General features: G+C 34.1%; 1 protein-coding gene across 2 annotated transcripts in view; it reads right to left on the minus strand.

Annotated features, from left to right (window-relative positions):
* The window catches only part of LOC108022040 (tiggrin), a 157,399-nt gene that overhangs the window by 57,857 nt on the left and 84,821 nt on the right, over positions 1 to 14,721 (minus strand). Inside the window, exons 4-5 of one of the 2 annotated variants that reach the window (XM_050889987.1) lie at positions 11,317 to 11,429; positions 11,125 to 11,261 (exon numbers count right to left, since the gene is read on the minus strand). The exons of the other annotated variant lie outside the window; for it this stretch is intronic. Coding sequence (XP_050745944.1) covers positions 11,334 to 11,429 — 96 coding nt within the window. The 3' untranslated portion in view covers positions 11,125 to 11,261; positions 11,317 to 11,333. Of the gene's footprint in view, positions 1 to 11,124; positions 11,262 to 11,316; positions 11,430 to 14,721 lie in introns of those variants that run through there. 2 annotated transcript variants of the gene reach the window in all.

A 14,721-nucleotide genomic window follows, 5' to 3' on the forward strand; every position in this document is an offset into this window, starting at 1 on the left:
TAGTTATCCAGGAAAACGGACAGGTGCTGATCTTAAGGAAGTCCATACGCTATAGACAGCTAGGGGATTATTTATCGAAAATAATTTAATTATAAATGCCAAACTACCTTTATTTAGTAGACATCCGTCTAAGCTGCTTACAACTTTTTTTAGCAATACAGAATGATAAAGGTTCTTATTACTTCGGATTATTTAATTTATACTTTTGAAATAGATTCTTATCGTATAATGTCCGAATCAACTTTATGTCAGTGTCAAAAATGCTAGCAAAAGGGAAGTTGGTTTTGAAATTCCGCAATGACAGTTCTTATGCAATACAATCACTTATTCCAAATACTGTTTCAAGCTGTATATACAAAACAGTAATAGATTTTACAACTTTTTGGACAGAGCAAGGAAAGAAATGTAGTTTGTTGTTTAAGGTTCTAAGATAAGAGTAGAGTGTACGAATAAGCAAAATAAGTTTTGCTCCAGATTTTACTGTTAGAACGAATGAGAAGATTTTGATAGCTCATCATAATATTAAATTTGAACTTAAAGAAGTATTATCATCTTCGTATGAAGTAGATATAAGTCAAATCCAAAGGTTTTTTGGTAAATTAAGCCCTTGCCATTGACCGTTGCAAAGCGTGCAATAATAAGTTACATGCAAATATATAAATATATCAAATAAAAAAAACAGTCTATTAATTTTTTGTTTGAATTGTTAACAAAAATAATTTACACTTTGTGGAGTATTTTTCACTGCTTTTTAAAGTTCTGACTGAAGGCATTATAAAATCTGGTTTAGAACTACATATTGGAAAAAACAAAAGTCCTAACAATACAGTTTTCATTTTTAAAACTCCGCCAAAATTAGATTAAAAAAAAAAAAAACATTTAAGCGGAGCATCAGGTTTTTAAAATTAGGTGTTTTTCGACACCTGGTCATAAAATTGGAGCAATTATGCTCAACGGCTCCGACAGATACAATTTTATACTTTTTCACTTTTTTGGCTTTGTAATGAACTGATTTTATTGGTCTTCTCGTTACAAGATTCGTGCAGCTAACTCAGTAGATTTTGTGCTCGGTTCCACCACATTTATTTGACGTAATCACCCCTTAGATCAGTAAAAAAGCACAAAATTCAATACTAATTAAAGCGGGTGGGTGGATCGGTTGGTCTCGGGGTCGCTACGCGCTGACTCGTCTTGGCTCGTCGACGCGTTGGCACAATGATTGCTGATTTCCTTCTTTATCTCGAGGTGCTCCTTGTGACCTTCGCATCTACTCTCGTGCAGTTTCATTGCCTCGACTCGCAGAGAAATCGGCCCTGCCAGCTTAGGGTAGAGTCACCCTTCTCCAACATTTCATTCTTACACTCAAGGCTAACGTCAGGAAGCAGACTCTCACTTTTCTTTACCCCGAGTGCAGACGAACGTTTCACGCTAGTCATATCCTATTGCTAGTCGTCCGTGACGTTTCTGCGCTACTCATTGAGTTCTCCGCGACGGTTGTGACGTGACTGCCTGTGATGTTTACTGATTTTATTGCAGATGTCTCGTTCTTGCTGCCAGGTCTTAGACGATCGCCGTTCTGGGATTTGCTGAGCTGCTGGAATCCTCAAGAGCAACGATTCTTGAATGCATCCACCATACAACTGGCTCACCCTTCCTGGCTAGTTCAGAACCAATAACGCTGCCCCAGCGTTAAACTTTTTTTTTTTGCTATCCATTCATTTTAAGGTTTTAGAATCCTTCAAATTGTAATTAATAGATCCACATAAGAAACTTAAAACAAATAAAAGTTCAAATACATTTTTTACATTCGGTACGCTTTATCAAAATCGTACAGCTAAAAACCAAGCATATTGGAGAACAAATGAAGAAAATGTGTATGTAAATGTAGTTTAGTAGTTCGCATGTTACGGGTGTATGAATTTTAGCAATTTAAAGCTGTTTTCCCGCCAAACCAGCGAGTTTTTCCAAATGTGGGAGAACAATTGTAAATTATATTGAGCTGTTTGACATCGTCTAAAATTTCTGCGATCCTAAACATAATTTTAAAACAAACTGAAAAACAGAATATACAATATCTTGGTGTGCACTTATTTTAGTTTTTGCAATACCTTTCAATTGATGTATCGATCGTGACCATCTTTGTGTACATATATGTACATGTATAGAGTAGTGGCACACTCTCCTGGTGCGCTTCGATAGAACGTGGACTGCCGCCCATACTGATTTTTACTAAAATCAAAATTTAAATTATCATATGACTATGATTAGAAACTCAAACGATTTTTTAAGTTTGATTAATTATTTGTGATAATTTCTCCATTTAGTTTAAATCCAAATAATGCAAATCGTGGTTTTTCGCGGTTAGCCGACCATTTAACATACCAACTGTGTTGGCCGCCGTACCCCAATTTGGGTACTATATGAATCCCAACTTCGGAACGCGACTGGTAGGCTTGCACTACTTTTAATAATATCGAACATCCTAATTTAATTTCTGATTCCAGTTTATGATGGATGGGTTTGGACCAGTTAGTATCTCTTTCTTGTTGCTAACTATTTCACTAGTTCAAGCTTTCTAGTTCTGTTTCAATTATGTACTATTTGAAAACAAAGTGGTTTAAAAGCTGTAAAACAGTATAGCGGACCCCTTACGATGTTGGTATAAGTAGTTTAAGTGTACTAATAAATAATTTCGATACATGGTATCAAATTTAAAAATAAGAGGAAAAATAAAAAAACATGTTTTCTCTATAATTTAGAATAATATGTTAACACACCGAATCTATAATTTGTTTCAAATTATTTTTCCACCCATTTTCGCATCTTTCCTATGGAAGCTATTTAATATGGTCGTCCGATTTTGATAAAATTTAATTCGTAGTTCAAAACAAATTAAAAAATGTTATTTCCAAGTGTAGGAGGTTACATGTTATAAAACAGCAAAGATATATATTTTTATAATTTGTTGTTTCTATTATTCCGATTGGAGCTATAAGATTTAGTATTCCGATCCGGCTGGATTCGACACATATACTACCTGCAAAGAAAAGAATGCTTGTGGGAAAGTTTCAGCTTGATAGCTTTAAAACTAGAGACTAGTTTGCGTAGAAACGGACGGACAGACAGACAAACGAACGGACAGATGGACATGGCTATGGCTAATATGAAAAAATTATATCTCCGGTGTTTTTTAACATATAACCTTCTGAACTTAGAAACAACATTTTTTAATTAGTTCTGAATTTCGCATTACATTTTATTAAAATCGGACGGCTATATCATATAGCTGCCAAAGTAACGATCGGAAAATTAATGGTTAAATATTATGAAAAAATTATATTTTCGGTGTTTTTTAACATAACATTTAAAAATAACATTTTAAAATTATTTTTGAATTTCGAATTAAATTTGATCAAAAACGGAAGACTATATCATATAGCTGTCATAGAAACGATCTGAAAATTGGTGGGAAAATAATATATAACAAATTAAAGCTTTGGTGCTTTTTAACATATAACCTTCTCAGCTTGGAAATAACAATTTTTAATTAGTTCTGAATTTTGAATTAAATTTTATCAAAATCATATAGCTGTCATAGGAACAATTCGAAAATTAGTGGGAAAATAATATGAAAAAATTATTTACTAAAGTTGATTATTTCTTATAACTGCAAGGGTATACAAACTACAAAGGGTATACAAACTTGCCTATCGTTTTTCTGATCACATTACTACCATAGTAAACAAAGACAGAAACGTGCTTGTATTTATCAAAATGTGGTTGAAGGAATTCGATGATAACAAAGGTTTTATTTATTTCATTAGTCCGACCAATTCTTGAGTATTGCTCTCCTGCTGGGAGCCTATAGTATGGGGTGCATATAGACCGGATAGAGTCTGTGCAAAAAATCTTCTCAATATTTGCCTTACGGGGAGTGGGATACAAGCCTAATACTACCATCCTACTCTAGAAGACTGCTTTCTATTAGCTTACAATCATTAGCCAACCTTTGAACTATGCTTACGTATATTAGAAATCTTATTTATGGTGATGGGGAGAGTTCCGAGTTACTGGGTCGACTGCAGTTAGTGTGCCAAATATATTCACTAGAAACTATATTCCGCTAGAATCAAATCATTATAAATGCATGAACGTTTTAGAGTACTTTGCAATGAATATAGTAAACTATATCATCTAATATACCAATATACAGTTTAAAATACATGCTCACTGAAATGTATTTATCTCATCAATACCAATCGATTGATCCAAAAAAAATCCTTCACACCCACTCTTACGCCCTCAAACCTCCCAAAACTGTGGTGGTGTGTAAAATGTATTTGTCTCATTAAAGCCTTTCTTTGACCTACAAAAATGTTTGCACGCCCATTCTAAAGCCTTAAAGGCTTATATCTGTCTAACGCTCACATAACATCTACTGAAATAGCCGGTAGGTGGCGCCTTACAATAGTCCTTTGCTGCTTATATATCTTCATCTTCATTTTACTCCGTCAAGCTGAGTTACGGGTATCTGATATTCGAGGCCTACCGTCTAAACAACAACTTAGTTCACAGCTGATAGGGTTCGACTGACAAGCCGCTCTCTATACAAGGTGAGTTCCAAAGTAAACAGGACTTTTAAAAAAAAGACAGAACAAAAAGTTTTTTCGGCGAAATTAATTTATTTTATTCAAAATAGTCTCCTTTTGCTTTAATACTGCGTTTTGCAGGGTCCAAAAGCATGTCGAATGAGTGTTTTAGCTCGTTGCCCGGTATGGCCGGTATGTCAGTCGTATTATCCCGCAGAGGCCTTGTGTATGTTCGTTGCGGTGACAATATGTTATACTGCATCAAGCCCATGGATGAGCTTTCAGCGCTCTCTCGTGGTCTGGGCGTATAAATTTAATCCGGTCTTCCGCTCCCTTCCTTATCTACATCGGCTTTTGGGTTGGTGCTCTTAACAGTGAGAGCTTTGAATCTTTATACTCTTGGTGTACTATGGTCAGTACAAACGAGTGGCTACATCGGCTACAACTTCTGGGCTGGTGGTCTTAACAGTAAGAGCTTTCGCCCCTAAAATGGTATCTTCATATTCATGGACTCTGATGCGCTATGGATAGTACAAACAAGTGGTCCCTAAACCGTTTTGAGTAAATAAACGAAATCGCGGACATGGAAAAGGATTATATACCAATAGACAGTTTAAAATAAATGCTCACATAGAATGGTTAGTAACATAGAAATTTACAAATTATTGGTAATCAGTTGCATTAGGGTTATTAAACAGTAAGACGTGACAAAGGTCATTATAATCTTCACAAGGAAAAGGATCACGAAGGACGTAATTGGATCTACAAATTGGCAGGGACAACGGACGAAAACGACGAATGGTTCTACAGGGTACATTACAGTAGAGGGAATTAAGAAGGAAGGGAGAGTCGACATGACCATTAATAAATTTATGGAAAAACATGATACTTTTTACGATGGTTGAGTGTTGCAAGCAAGCGCAACCTCGCATGATAAGAGGGCAATCAACTACCTTTGTAAAGTTTAAGCCTGTCAAAGCAAATAAAAGGAATTGTTTTTGAACTGACTCAGCATAATTTGGTAACAGCTTATTTGAGATGACAATATACACGAGCAATATTCCATAGACGGACAAACAAGAGAAACATACAAAAGCTATGTTGTGAATGGATCATCAAACTCCCTTGACCAACGCTACATAAATGCCAGGATACTTCTGGTTTTGTTAGCTATATATGCTGTTTAAAACATGAACTGAAAAATACCCCACGTATACAAACAATCAAAAATCTAATTGAAGGTTATTACATGAATAAAGTAAGCATAGCTTGACATTGTCTGCATACATTAAAACAGTTGACGATTTTATGACATAAGGTAGATCAATCATCATTAAGTAAAAAAGTAAAGGTCCCAGGGGGCTACCCTGTGGCACTCCATAAGTAACATTAATTATTTTGGAGATTTTATTATTTAAACAAACCATCAATCAAATCGTAGGAAAGTATCCACTCTATTAGGTTTATATATATAAGGTGCCTATGAATCAAAAACTTTACAGAAATCAATATAAATCACATCAATTTGATGATGTGTTGGAAAACCTCTAGAACCTAAAGATAAGTTTAGGAATAGACTGAGTCTAGCAAAACCATGATAATTTAAAATATCGATATTAAGATATTGTTCCCTTTTTAAATAACGGAATAGTAAAGTATTCCTTTCATTTGGATGGAAATCTATATTGACTTAGGGACAGATTAAATATTAATGTTAAGGGAAGTCGAAATAGATTGAACAATTCCTGAGTACATTCTGTCAGGACCCGGTAAAAATGAGAGCTTGCGAGTATTAAGACTCTCAAGAACATCAGATACATTTATCCCTAGTTTGAAGATAGAGTTCAAATGGGGTAGTGGGTATGGATAATCTTTATTAATTACATTATTGCATTCGTATATACCGATTGAAAAACTTCTGCGAATAAGTTAGAAAAATCATTATCAGCAGATGCTACATTTTTATTGAGAAAAAAGGAAGGAAGAAAGCAGTTAGATTTCCGTTTAGAATTTACGGAAGAAAAAAGAGCTTAGTATTACTTTTAAAATCCCGCTTACATGACACAGGTAATTTTTGAAACAGTCAGAATTGTACTGGACAAACTTGTCCTTAGTTGAACTATATTTGGTGAAGTCTGTCTGTAGGCCGGATATTTTGAACCGTTCACATTTATGGCAGTCATAGGATTATTAAGAAATCCATTAATACACAGCTAAAGGGTAGGAGATAACAGATGAAGATCGTGTCTAAATACTAATAATAACTTCAGCATTGCTACTATTAAAAATAAAGATTAAGTCAAGAAGACGACCAATATGATTGGAAATCCTGTTAACTTGCTGCCAGCATAGTTTAAGACCATCAATATAATCATATTGCATCCTAGGAATCATTGCCAATGAGTCCTTACTCTCCAACCAAGAAATATTGGGAAGATTAAAGTTACAAAGCACATTTTCAGCAAGCAACAAGGAGATAGAATGTATGGTCGACAGGTTCAATAGATACTCGTTAAATTTAGAGAAAGAGAACATAAATGAGCGTGTTAGAAAAATGTTACTTTTTGGAAAAGATAATTTTACGGAAATAAATTCAATATTTGATGATTCAGAAATATCAACAAATTCAGAAGATACATTGAATTTGACTGCAGTAAGAACGCCGCCACCTCGTTACTTTTTGGAAAAGATAATTTTACGGAGATAAATTCAATATTTGATGATACAGAAATATCAACAAATTCAGATTAACTTGGATTTGACTACAGTAAGAACGCCTCCACCTCGACGGATCTGACGATCCCTCTGATAAACAAAAAGTTTATTAGACAAAATCTCACGGATGGGTTATGCCAGTAAGATAACACTGGCTTCATAAATTGAACTGTTTAGCGTAGAGAGTTTGCTAAGAATCCCCAGAACATTCTAATAGTGAATTCGGAAATTTATTTTTTTGAATTTAGATCAGAGCTGGGCGACGACAACAAAGTCATGGAAAGGGAGTTTTTTATTTATATACTCGTGGAAAATTATACCAGCAGGCCAAAAATTGGGGCAAAGAAATTTGGAGAACAGCCTATCCGGAACAAGTATTTTAAATGAAGTGTAGTCGTTTATCTGTTTAATATTAAATTTGGTGATGTCAATACCATTATGAGAGGTTTTTGACACTATAATGCCCCATGTCATTTACTGTTAGTGCTGCATACAGAGACATGATTGCCTTAGAATAATCCGACCTTTAAAGGTGAGGCCGCAGAGGAAGCTTAACTGGAGTGCCAACAAACAGCTCTGTGGCTTTACAAAACGCAGAGAAAAGAAAACAAAAGAGCGCGATAAGAACAATTCAGCAAAGACCCGTTAACTCGAAAATGAGAGCCGGTGACATTAATAATTGCCTACGTTTTTTTAATTCATATAATAAAAAATATGTAATTTAATTCAATACATTGATTGTCCATCGCAAAACTTAATAAAATTAATTATTTTATGGTCTCCAACTAGTAAAGTAGTATAGGTTATCACATCACTTTTTAATATATCAATAGTCAATCCAGTTTTCTCTCATGAAATAAATCAAATCCCGCCCCCTCTACAGTTAACAAAGATAGGTTCCGTTAATCCATATTTAAGATATTTTCATGCTGCTCTAGCAATGCATATTTAAGCCAAACGCACCCCTATAAATGATAACATCAATTTATTTTCGATATACTTCTGATCTCATCTTACCATGCGCTTTTTTTTTGTTTTTTAAATTTTGTTTTATTTATGAATAATAAAATTATTATTCTTCAAATTATTTGTTTGATTTAAAAAATTAGATTGGTAAAATTAATTAAGGTTATTAAACTATTATCATTAATGATATTATAGATCACCGTAAATTCTACACACTGAGTTAAAGACGCCGAGTTGAACAATATTTGGTGAAGTCTGTCTGTCTATTTATAGATTTCCGAGAGTTAAGATACAACAATAAGATTGAGGCCTAGTTGTTGCTCTACAGTAGCCTGAGTCCAATTTGCCTTGTTAGGATTTTTATAGTCTCTAACCATAACTTTCTGACCCTTTTCGAATCTTTCGTTGCGTTAACATAATATAAAAATTCTTTGTCTTTTAAACTCTAAAAAAAGATCACTACATTCTTAATGGCTTCGCACACTTTTGACCAAATTGTGTCATGTCTCGTTTCTCGAGCAACACTTTTGAAATGCAATTTAAATGCACAATTGGACTGTACAAAATCAGATAGTTATATTCTTTAATAACTTTAGATGTTTTCCACTGAGGAATTCGAGACAGGCCATCAGCAATGTTTAATGTACCTTTGATATATTCAATCTCACATTGAAAACCTGACAAAATTAGAGCCCATCTTTGTATGCGCGCAGATGCCATTAAGGGCAAACCTTATAGTGATATATGGACGTTGATGCACTTCGAACAGTACAAACAAGTGGCCCAACGACACCAAGCACGTGCTTGTTACGCGCGGGGCCCTTTTATCAATTTGGGCAAAAAATGCGAGTTCGCGAGGAAGATACATACATAAAACAAATAGAGACGGAACACAAATGAAAATATAAAGCATGACTAAGAATTAAGCAAATGAGTTAAAATATTAGTTTTTAATACCGGGATAGATGTTGAAATGCAAATTAAATGATAAAGTTTATTATAGTTATTACATAGAACGCGAAAGGGCTCGTGCAGACAAAAATTTGATGTACATCGTGGCAAATTTAGAGGATAATAATTTCGTGTTAGTCTAACGGGAACGTTGAATGTTAGGCGGTTTAAAAGTTTTGCAGAATCAATGTCACCTCTTGTAAGATTTTGTATAAAAATAGTACCAAGCATTGTTCTACGATTTACAAGTGTAGGTAAATTAAGCAATTGTAATCTACTCTCGTAGGAAGAAAGCCTTACGTTTTGATCCCAGTTCAAACTACGCAGGGCAAATAAAAGAAATTTGTACCGACTCAATACGGTCGATGTGCACTTGATATTGTGGACTCCAAACCGACAAACAATATTCCAAAATAGGACGGACAAGGGAGGTAAATAATAATTTGGTCGTATTAGGGTCATCAAATTCTTTTGACCAACGCTTTATAAACCCAAGAACACTCATGGCTTTGTTAACAGTGGACATAATGTGGCAGTCAAATTTAAGTTTAGGGTCCAGAAGAACACCTAAATCGTTAACTGAATAAATACGGTCAAGTGGCGTATTTTTAAGAAAGTAACTGATTAACGTAGGAGTACCCCTATAAAAAGTCATAACGTTGCATTTTAGGCAGTTCAAATTTAAAAGGTTGTACTCACACCATCCATGACAACAAGTCAAATCCCGACTGCAAGTCAAATCCCGACGCTATATCATTATATGATAAACAAAGCTTAACATCATCAGCATACATTAGTACACGAGAATGTGTTATGATTGAGGGAAGATCGTTAATAAACAAAGTAAACAGCAAAGGACCCAAATGACTACTCTGAGGCACTCCAGATGTCACGTAGATTAATTTTGAAATAGCATTCTTGAATATAACCCTCTGAGTCCTACCATTCAAGTAACTTGAAATCCAAGATAATAGATTACCAGGAAACCCAAGCTGATCTAATTTAAATAAAAGAAGTGAGTGGTTAACGGAGTCAAAGACCTTACTAAAATCTGTATATACAATGTCAGTCTGCATTTTTTTCTTAAACCCATTTATTACATTAGATGACAATTCAAGAAGGTTGGTGGTGGTCGATCTTGGCTTAACAAAACGATGCTGGCACGGTGATATAAGGGAGGAACATAAATGTTGCAAATGAGAAGAGATAATACGTTCAAATGCTTTAGGAATTGCCGACAATTTAGAAATACCTCTATAATTTTGGGCATCTGCCTTCGCACCTTTTTTATGGAGTGGAATAATAAAAGAGTCCTTCCAAATAGAAGGAAAAACTGATGATGAAATAGACAAATTAAAAAGTTTAAGAATCGGTTTAGAAATGGTTGACGCACAAAACTTAAGCACACAACCAGGAAGTCCATCTGGACCGGGAGAAAATATTGGCGTTGTTGTTGCTAAATCTCTTACGAGAGAGCTTTCGGTGATTACAGGGGAGAAGATACAATTTTTCCTTGGCCTTAACAAAATTGTAAAACTGTTTCGGATCGTTTGAAAATTCAAATTTACATCGACTAGACACATAGAGTAGCAATGACTGTTGAGAACATTAAAATCTGTTCGAGCCACAACATATTTCGAAAAATCTGCTGGTCTACCCGATTTTTTATACATTTTATAAGTGTTAGATTTAAAGTTTTTAAGTCTTTAAAGCGCATTGGTAAACCAAGGAGGTCTGTTTAGGTTTGAAAGAAACCCATCAGGTAGGCATTCATTAAAAAACGTATTTAAGACTGTATAGAATAGTTCAGTGGCACTTTCAATGTCTGTTCAATTGGACAAGTCTGTCCAATTATAATGAGAAATCATATCGTTAAGTTTATTATAGTTACATTTACGAAAACATCTCATTTTAGTTGGAAAAACTCAAGGAGAGAGGGTATCAGAGCAGGGGAGGCAAATTGTCAGTTCCATAGTAGGATGATATGGATCTTCAGGTACAACAAGAGCGTCAATTCTACATACTGTGATTCAGACGGTTCTGAAATAAACACAAGATCTAATTTTCTACTTAAGGAATTTTTTGTAAAGCTTACTTGCTGTAACGATAATTCTAAAAGGCCATCCACAAAATCATGGGCGGATAACGGCATAGCGACAAATGAGTCAGTAGGAGAACACCAAGAAATATCAGGTAGGTTAAAGTCACCTAAAACAATCAAAAGGTCTCTGTTAGAAAGAAGGAATAACACTGATTTTATTGCAGACAGATGGTGCTCATAAATTTCAAGGTCAGAGCCAGGTGGAATATAGGAACATGTAACAAAAACAGATAATGGTTGCAAAGAAACTTTTATACTTAGAAATTCAATTTCATTGGGTATATGAATGAGAATTCTTTCAGATGTTAGGCTAGAGGTAACGGCAATCAGGACACCGCCCCCCCTAAGTGAGTGGCGATCGGTCCTATAAGTATTAAATTTATTACCCAGAATTTCAGAGTCGGATATCCCTGGTTTCAGAAAAGTTTCCGTAAAAGCTAAAATATCTTCTGTAAATACAGAGGAGTCAGCATAAAGCTTGGGTAGCTTCATATTTAATCCCCTAACATTTTGATACGCCAACATTAAACATTTTAGTTTTTTGACACAGTGGATTGCCTGTTATTTGTTCTCGGTTTATTTGGGACAAATTATTTAATTACTTAACCATCATTAAGCCAAAAGCTTTCAGAAAGTAAAACATTAAAAATGTCAGGCGGAGCAAATATTTTAAAAGAAGATATCCTACGAGCATATATGTCCATATAAATTTTTTATCCTTACGAAGTAGACAATACAATCGATTCATAATTTTTCAAATTTATTAATGAATTTGGTATAATAATTTACCATACCGTTGAAAGCTCTTAATTCAGAAACGTTTTTAGGATTTGGTGCCAACAAAATACTGACAATTCTGTCTTTGTTTTTACTCAACCACCCTTTTAATCTATCGAAAATCCTAAGTAGCGAGTTTTGGACTTAAAAAATTCACACTTTCCTTCATTTAATTTTAGGCCTGCTGATTTCAGCTTTCTCAGAACTACTTTTAAATTCGAAATGTGTTCTTGTAAACAACAACACCTTTACTTCATACAACTTACTCAAACGGTTTTCTGAAAAATGGATGTTGCGGTTTCGATAAAGAAAGGTAAACATTTCATTTTTAAAAGACCTATGTGTGCTCCAAGGCCACATCAATTGAGACTTTTCATCCAACATTAACTGATTGTATGCATTACTTAAGTTCATCGTACATCAACTAATGATTTATTTAAAGTAACTTTTAAGTCGCCACAAATTCTTTTGTCGCCGTTAGGGTTTTAAACGGAAACCAAGAGAACTATCAACCTGTTCCAAACCTCCTTGTTCAATTAAAAAGCGTAATTTTCCTTCCAGGTTAAAGGTAGCTTTCTTGGCTTGAAAAATATTGGCTTGGCGCCTTCTTAAAGCTCTAATGTAACCTTACTATTTTTGTAAGAACCGAAACCAGGACTAAACATCTCTGTAAACTCATTTTTAATTTGGCTTGTAATAACAGAATGCTGTTCTTTAATATCCACATTATTAACTTAAACTATCTCGGAAGTGAAAGCTATTTAGAATGTTCTTCCAAGTAAAAGGGACTCGCTCTATTTGTGATCACAACAAATATTTTTTTTTGATTCCTCGATACTCTATTGTTGCATCTTACTCACCAAAGATTTCGATTCGATCGCCATTTCCTTAAAGATTTTCTCATCAGTTCCTTTTGGTAAAATGATTTTTAAGTAGGGTACATGGTGCCCTTGTGTCACAAGTAACGTTCAAACTGCAACCATCAATAACGACTGGTAAATAATAATTTCCACTAAATATTGAAATATTAAAACCATTACTTTCGGAACTTTAATCATCAGAGTGGGAATTCGATACCACAGGCGTGACAACTAAAATCTTTGTATTTGCAAACGTCAGTACTGTGATTTCTCCACCCACAATGAACATATGGAGCTTGCTTCTTTTTGCCTCTGATTGCTTTGCTGTTTCTGCTTGCACCTCTGCTTCTGTTATCGTTGTTTTGCTTTATATGCTGATTGCTTGACTTCTTAACATAATTTAATCTGTCGTCTGTCTTCTTTTCTGCAATTATTGCTTTTGTGATCATTGTTTTTCGTTCAAATATAATACTAGGTAGGTTCATCACAAACTGTTTGAGAACAAATGCCTCCAACTGTTAGCCAAACTTGCAATTGAGGGCCAATTGCTTTACTCGAGCGTACCACTCAGCCATCGTCTCGAAACACGAGGGGTGGGGTAGTATAGTGAGTCTTGAGTATATCACAAATTCCTTCATATGTTTTTGACACAGGTGATGCGGGGACTACATAAACTATTCAATAAAGTGGCCTTTTATGGTCTTCAGTCATCCAAATTGAAAAACTCTAAGCATTTGGAGAAAATTTGTGGACATTGCTCATTTGATAAAATTGTGGTGCATTTCCTGAGGTCATGATGCTGTTTTTGTTATATTTTTTTTGTTTTTGTATTACAACTTTTTTTTAAGTAGCATAAGTATTTTGACAAAACAAAAGTTTAATATAGTCATAACTTCATGAAAACTTTAGAAATAGTCAAACTTATTTTTTTAAAGTTTTTTTTATGCAAAAAGCTTCTTAAAACAAAACTAATAGTAACTGCCAAAAGAATTTTTTAAATATCATTTTTCTTATACTTTTTATGATTATTTGAAAATGTTTAGAAATACGCATTTATCCAAATTTTTCTCTTTTCCATACACATATTTTCCGACATGTGTCTCCTTCAAAAAATCATAAAAAATTTAAGCAAAATGATTTTTGAAAAATTCTTTCTGGAGTTACTATTAATTTTGATTTAAGAAACTTATTGCATCAACATTTTTGAGATTTCAAGACGAGGAAAAAAGTTTAAAAAGTAGATTTTACACAGATTCGTACTTTCAATAATTACAGAATGGATTAAAAAAAGTTTTGTATCATTCAAACTGCATTTTTATTACCTTTCTATTCATGGCAAAGTTTTACAAGAAGTAAGTTCAAATTAAGAGTTTATTAAACTTTTGTTTTGTCAAAATACGTATGCCGGCTAGTGTACTTATATTTGACATAGTTCTTGCATTTCAACTTAACATGATGTCTATGATGATTAACAGAGTAACCAAATTAACTTATGTTGACAATATCTAACATTAGATAAAATCATAAAGCTAACATATTTAAATATTTTATCATTTTTGAAGTGAGAAGGTTTAGATCGTTGAATATGAGGAAAGCCCTAAAAATAAATATATTTCGGGTTGTTGCGCGACGTGCGTGGGTGTTTATTGGTACACTTGGAATCTTAGCTTAGGGAAGAGATGGAGACTGAGAATGAGAGCAGAGTAAAGTGCGATCGAACGATATTAAGACCTTTGGATAAAGTTCTGCTCTACACTGCGTC

The sequence above is a fragment of the Drosophila biarmipes genome, unplaced genomic scaffold (assembly GCF_025231255.1).
Source record: "Drosophila biarmipes strain raj3 unplaced genomic scaffold, RU_DBia_V1.1 ptg000009l, whole genome shotgun sequence".
NCBI lineage: Eukaryota > Metazoa > Arthropoda > Insecta > Diptera > Drosophilidae > Drosophila > Drosophila biarmipes.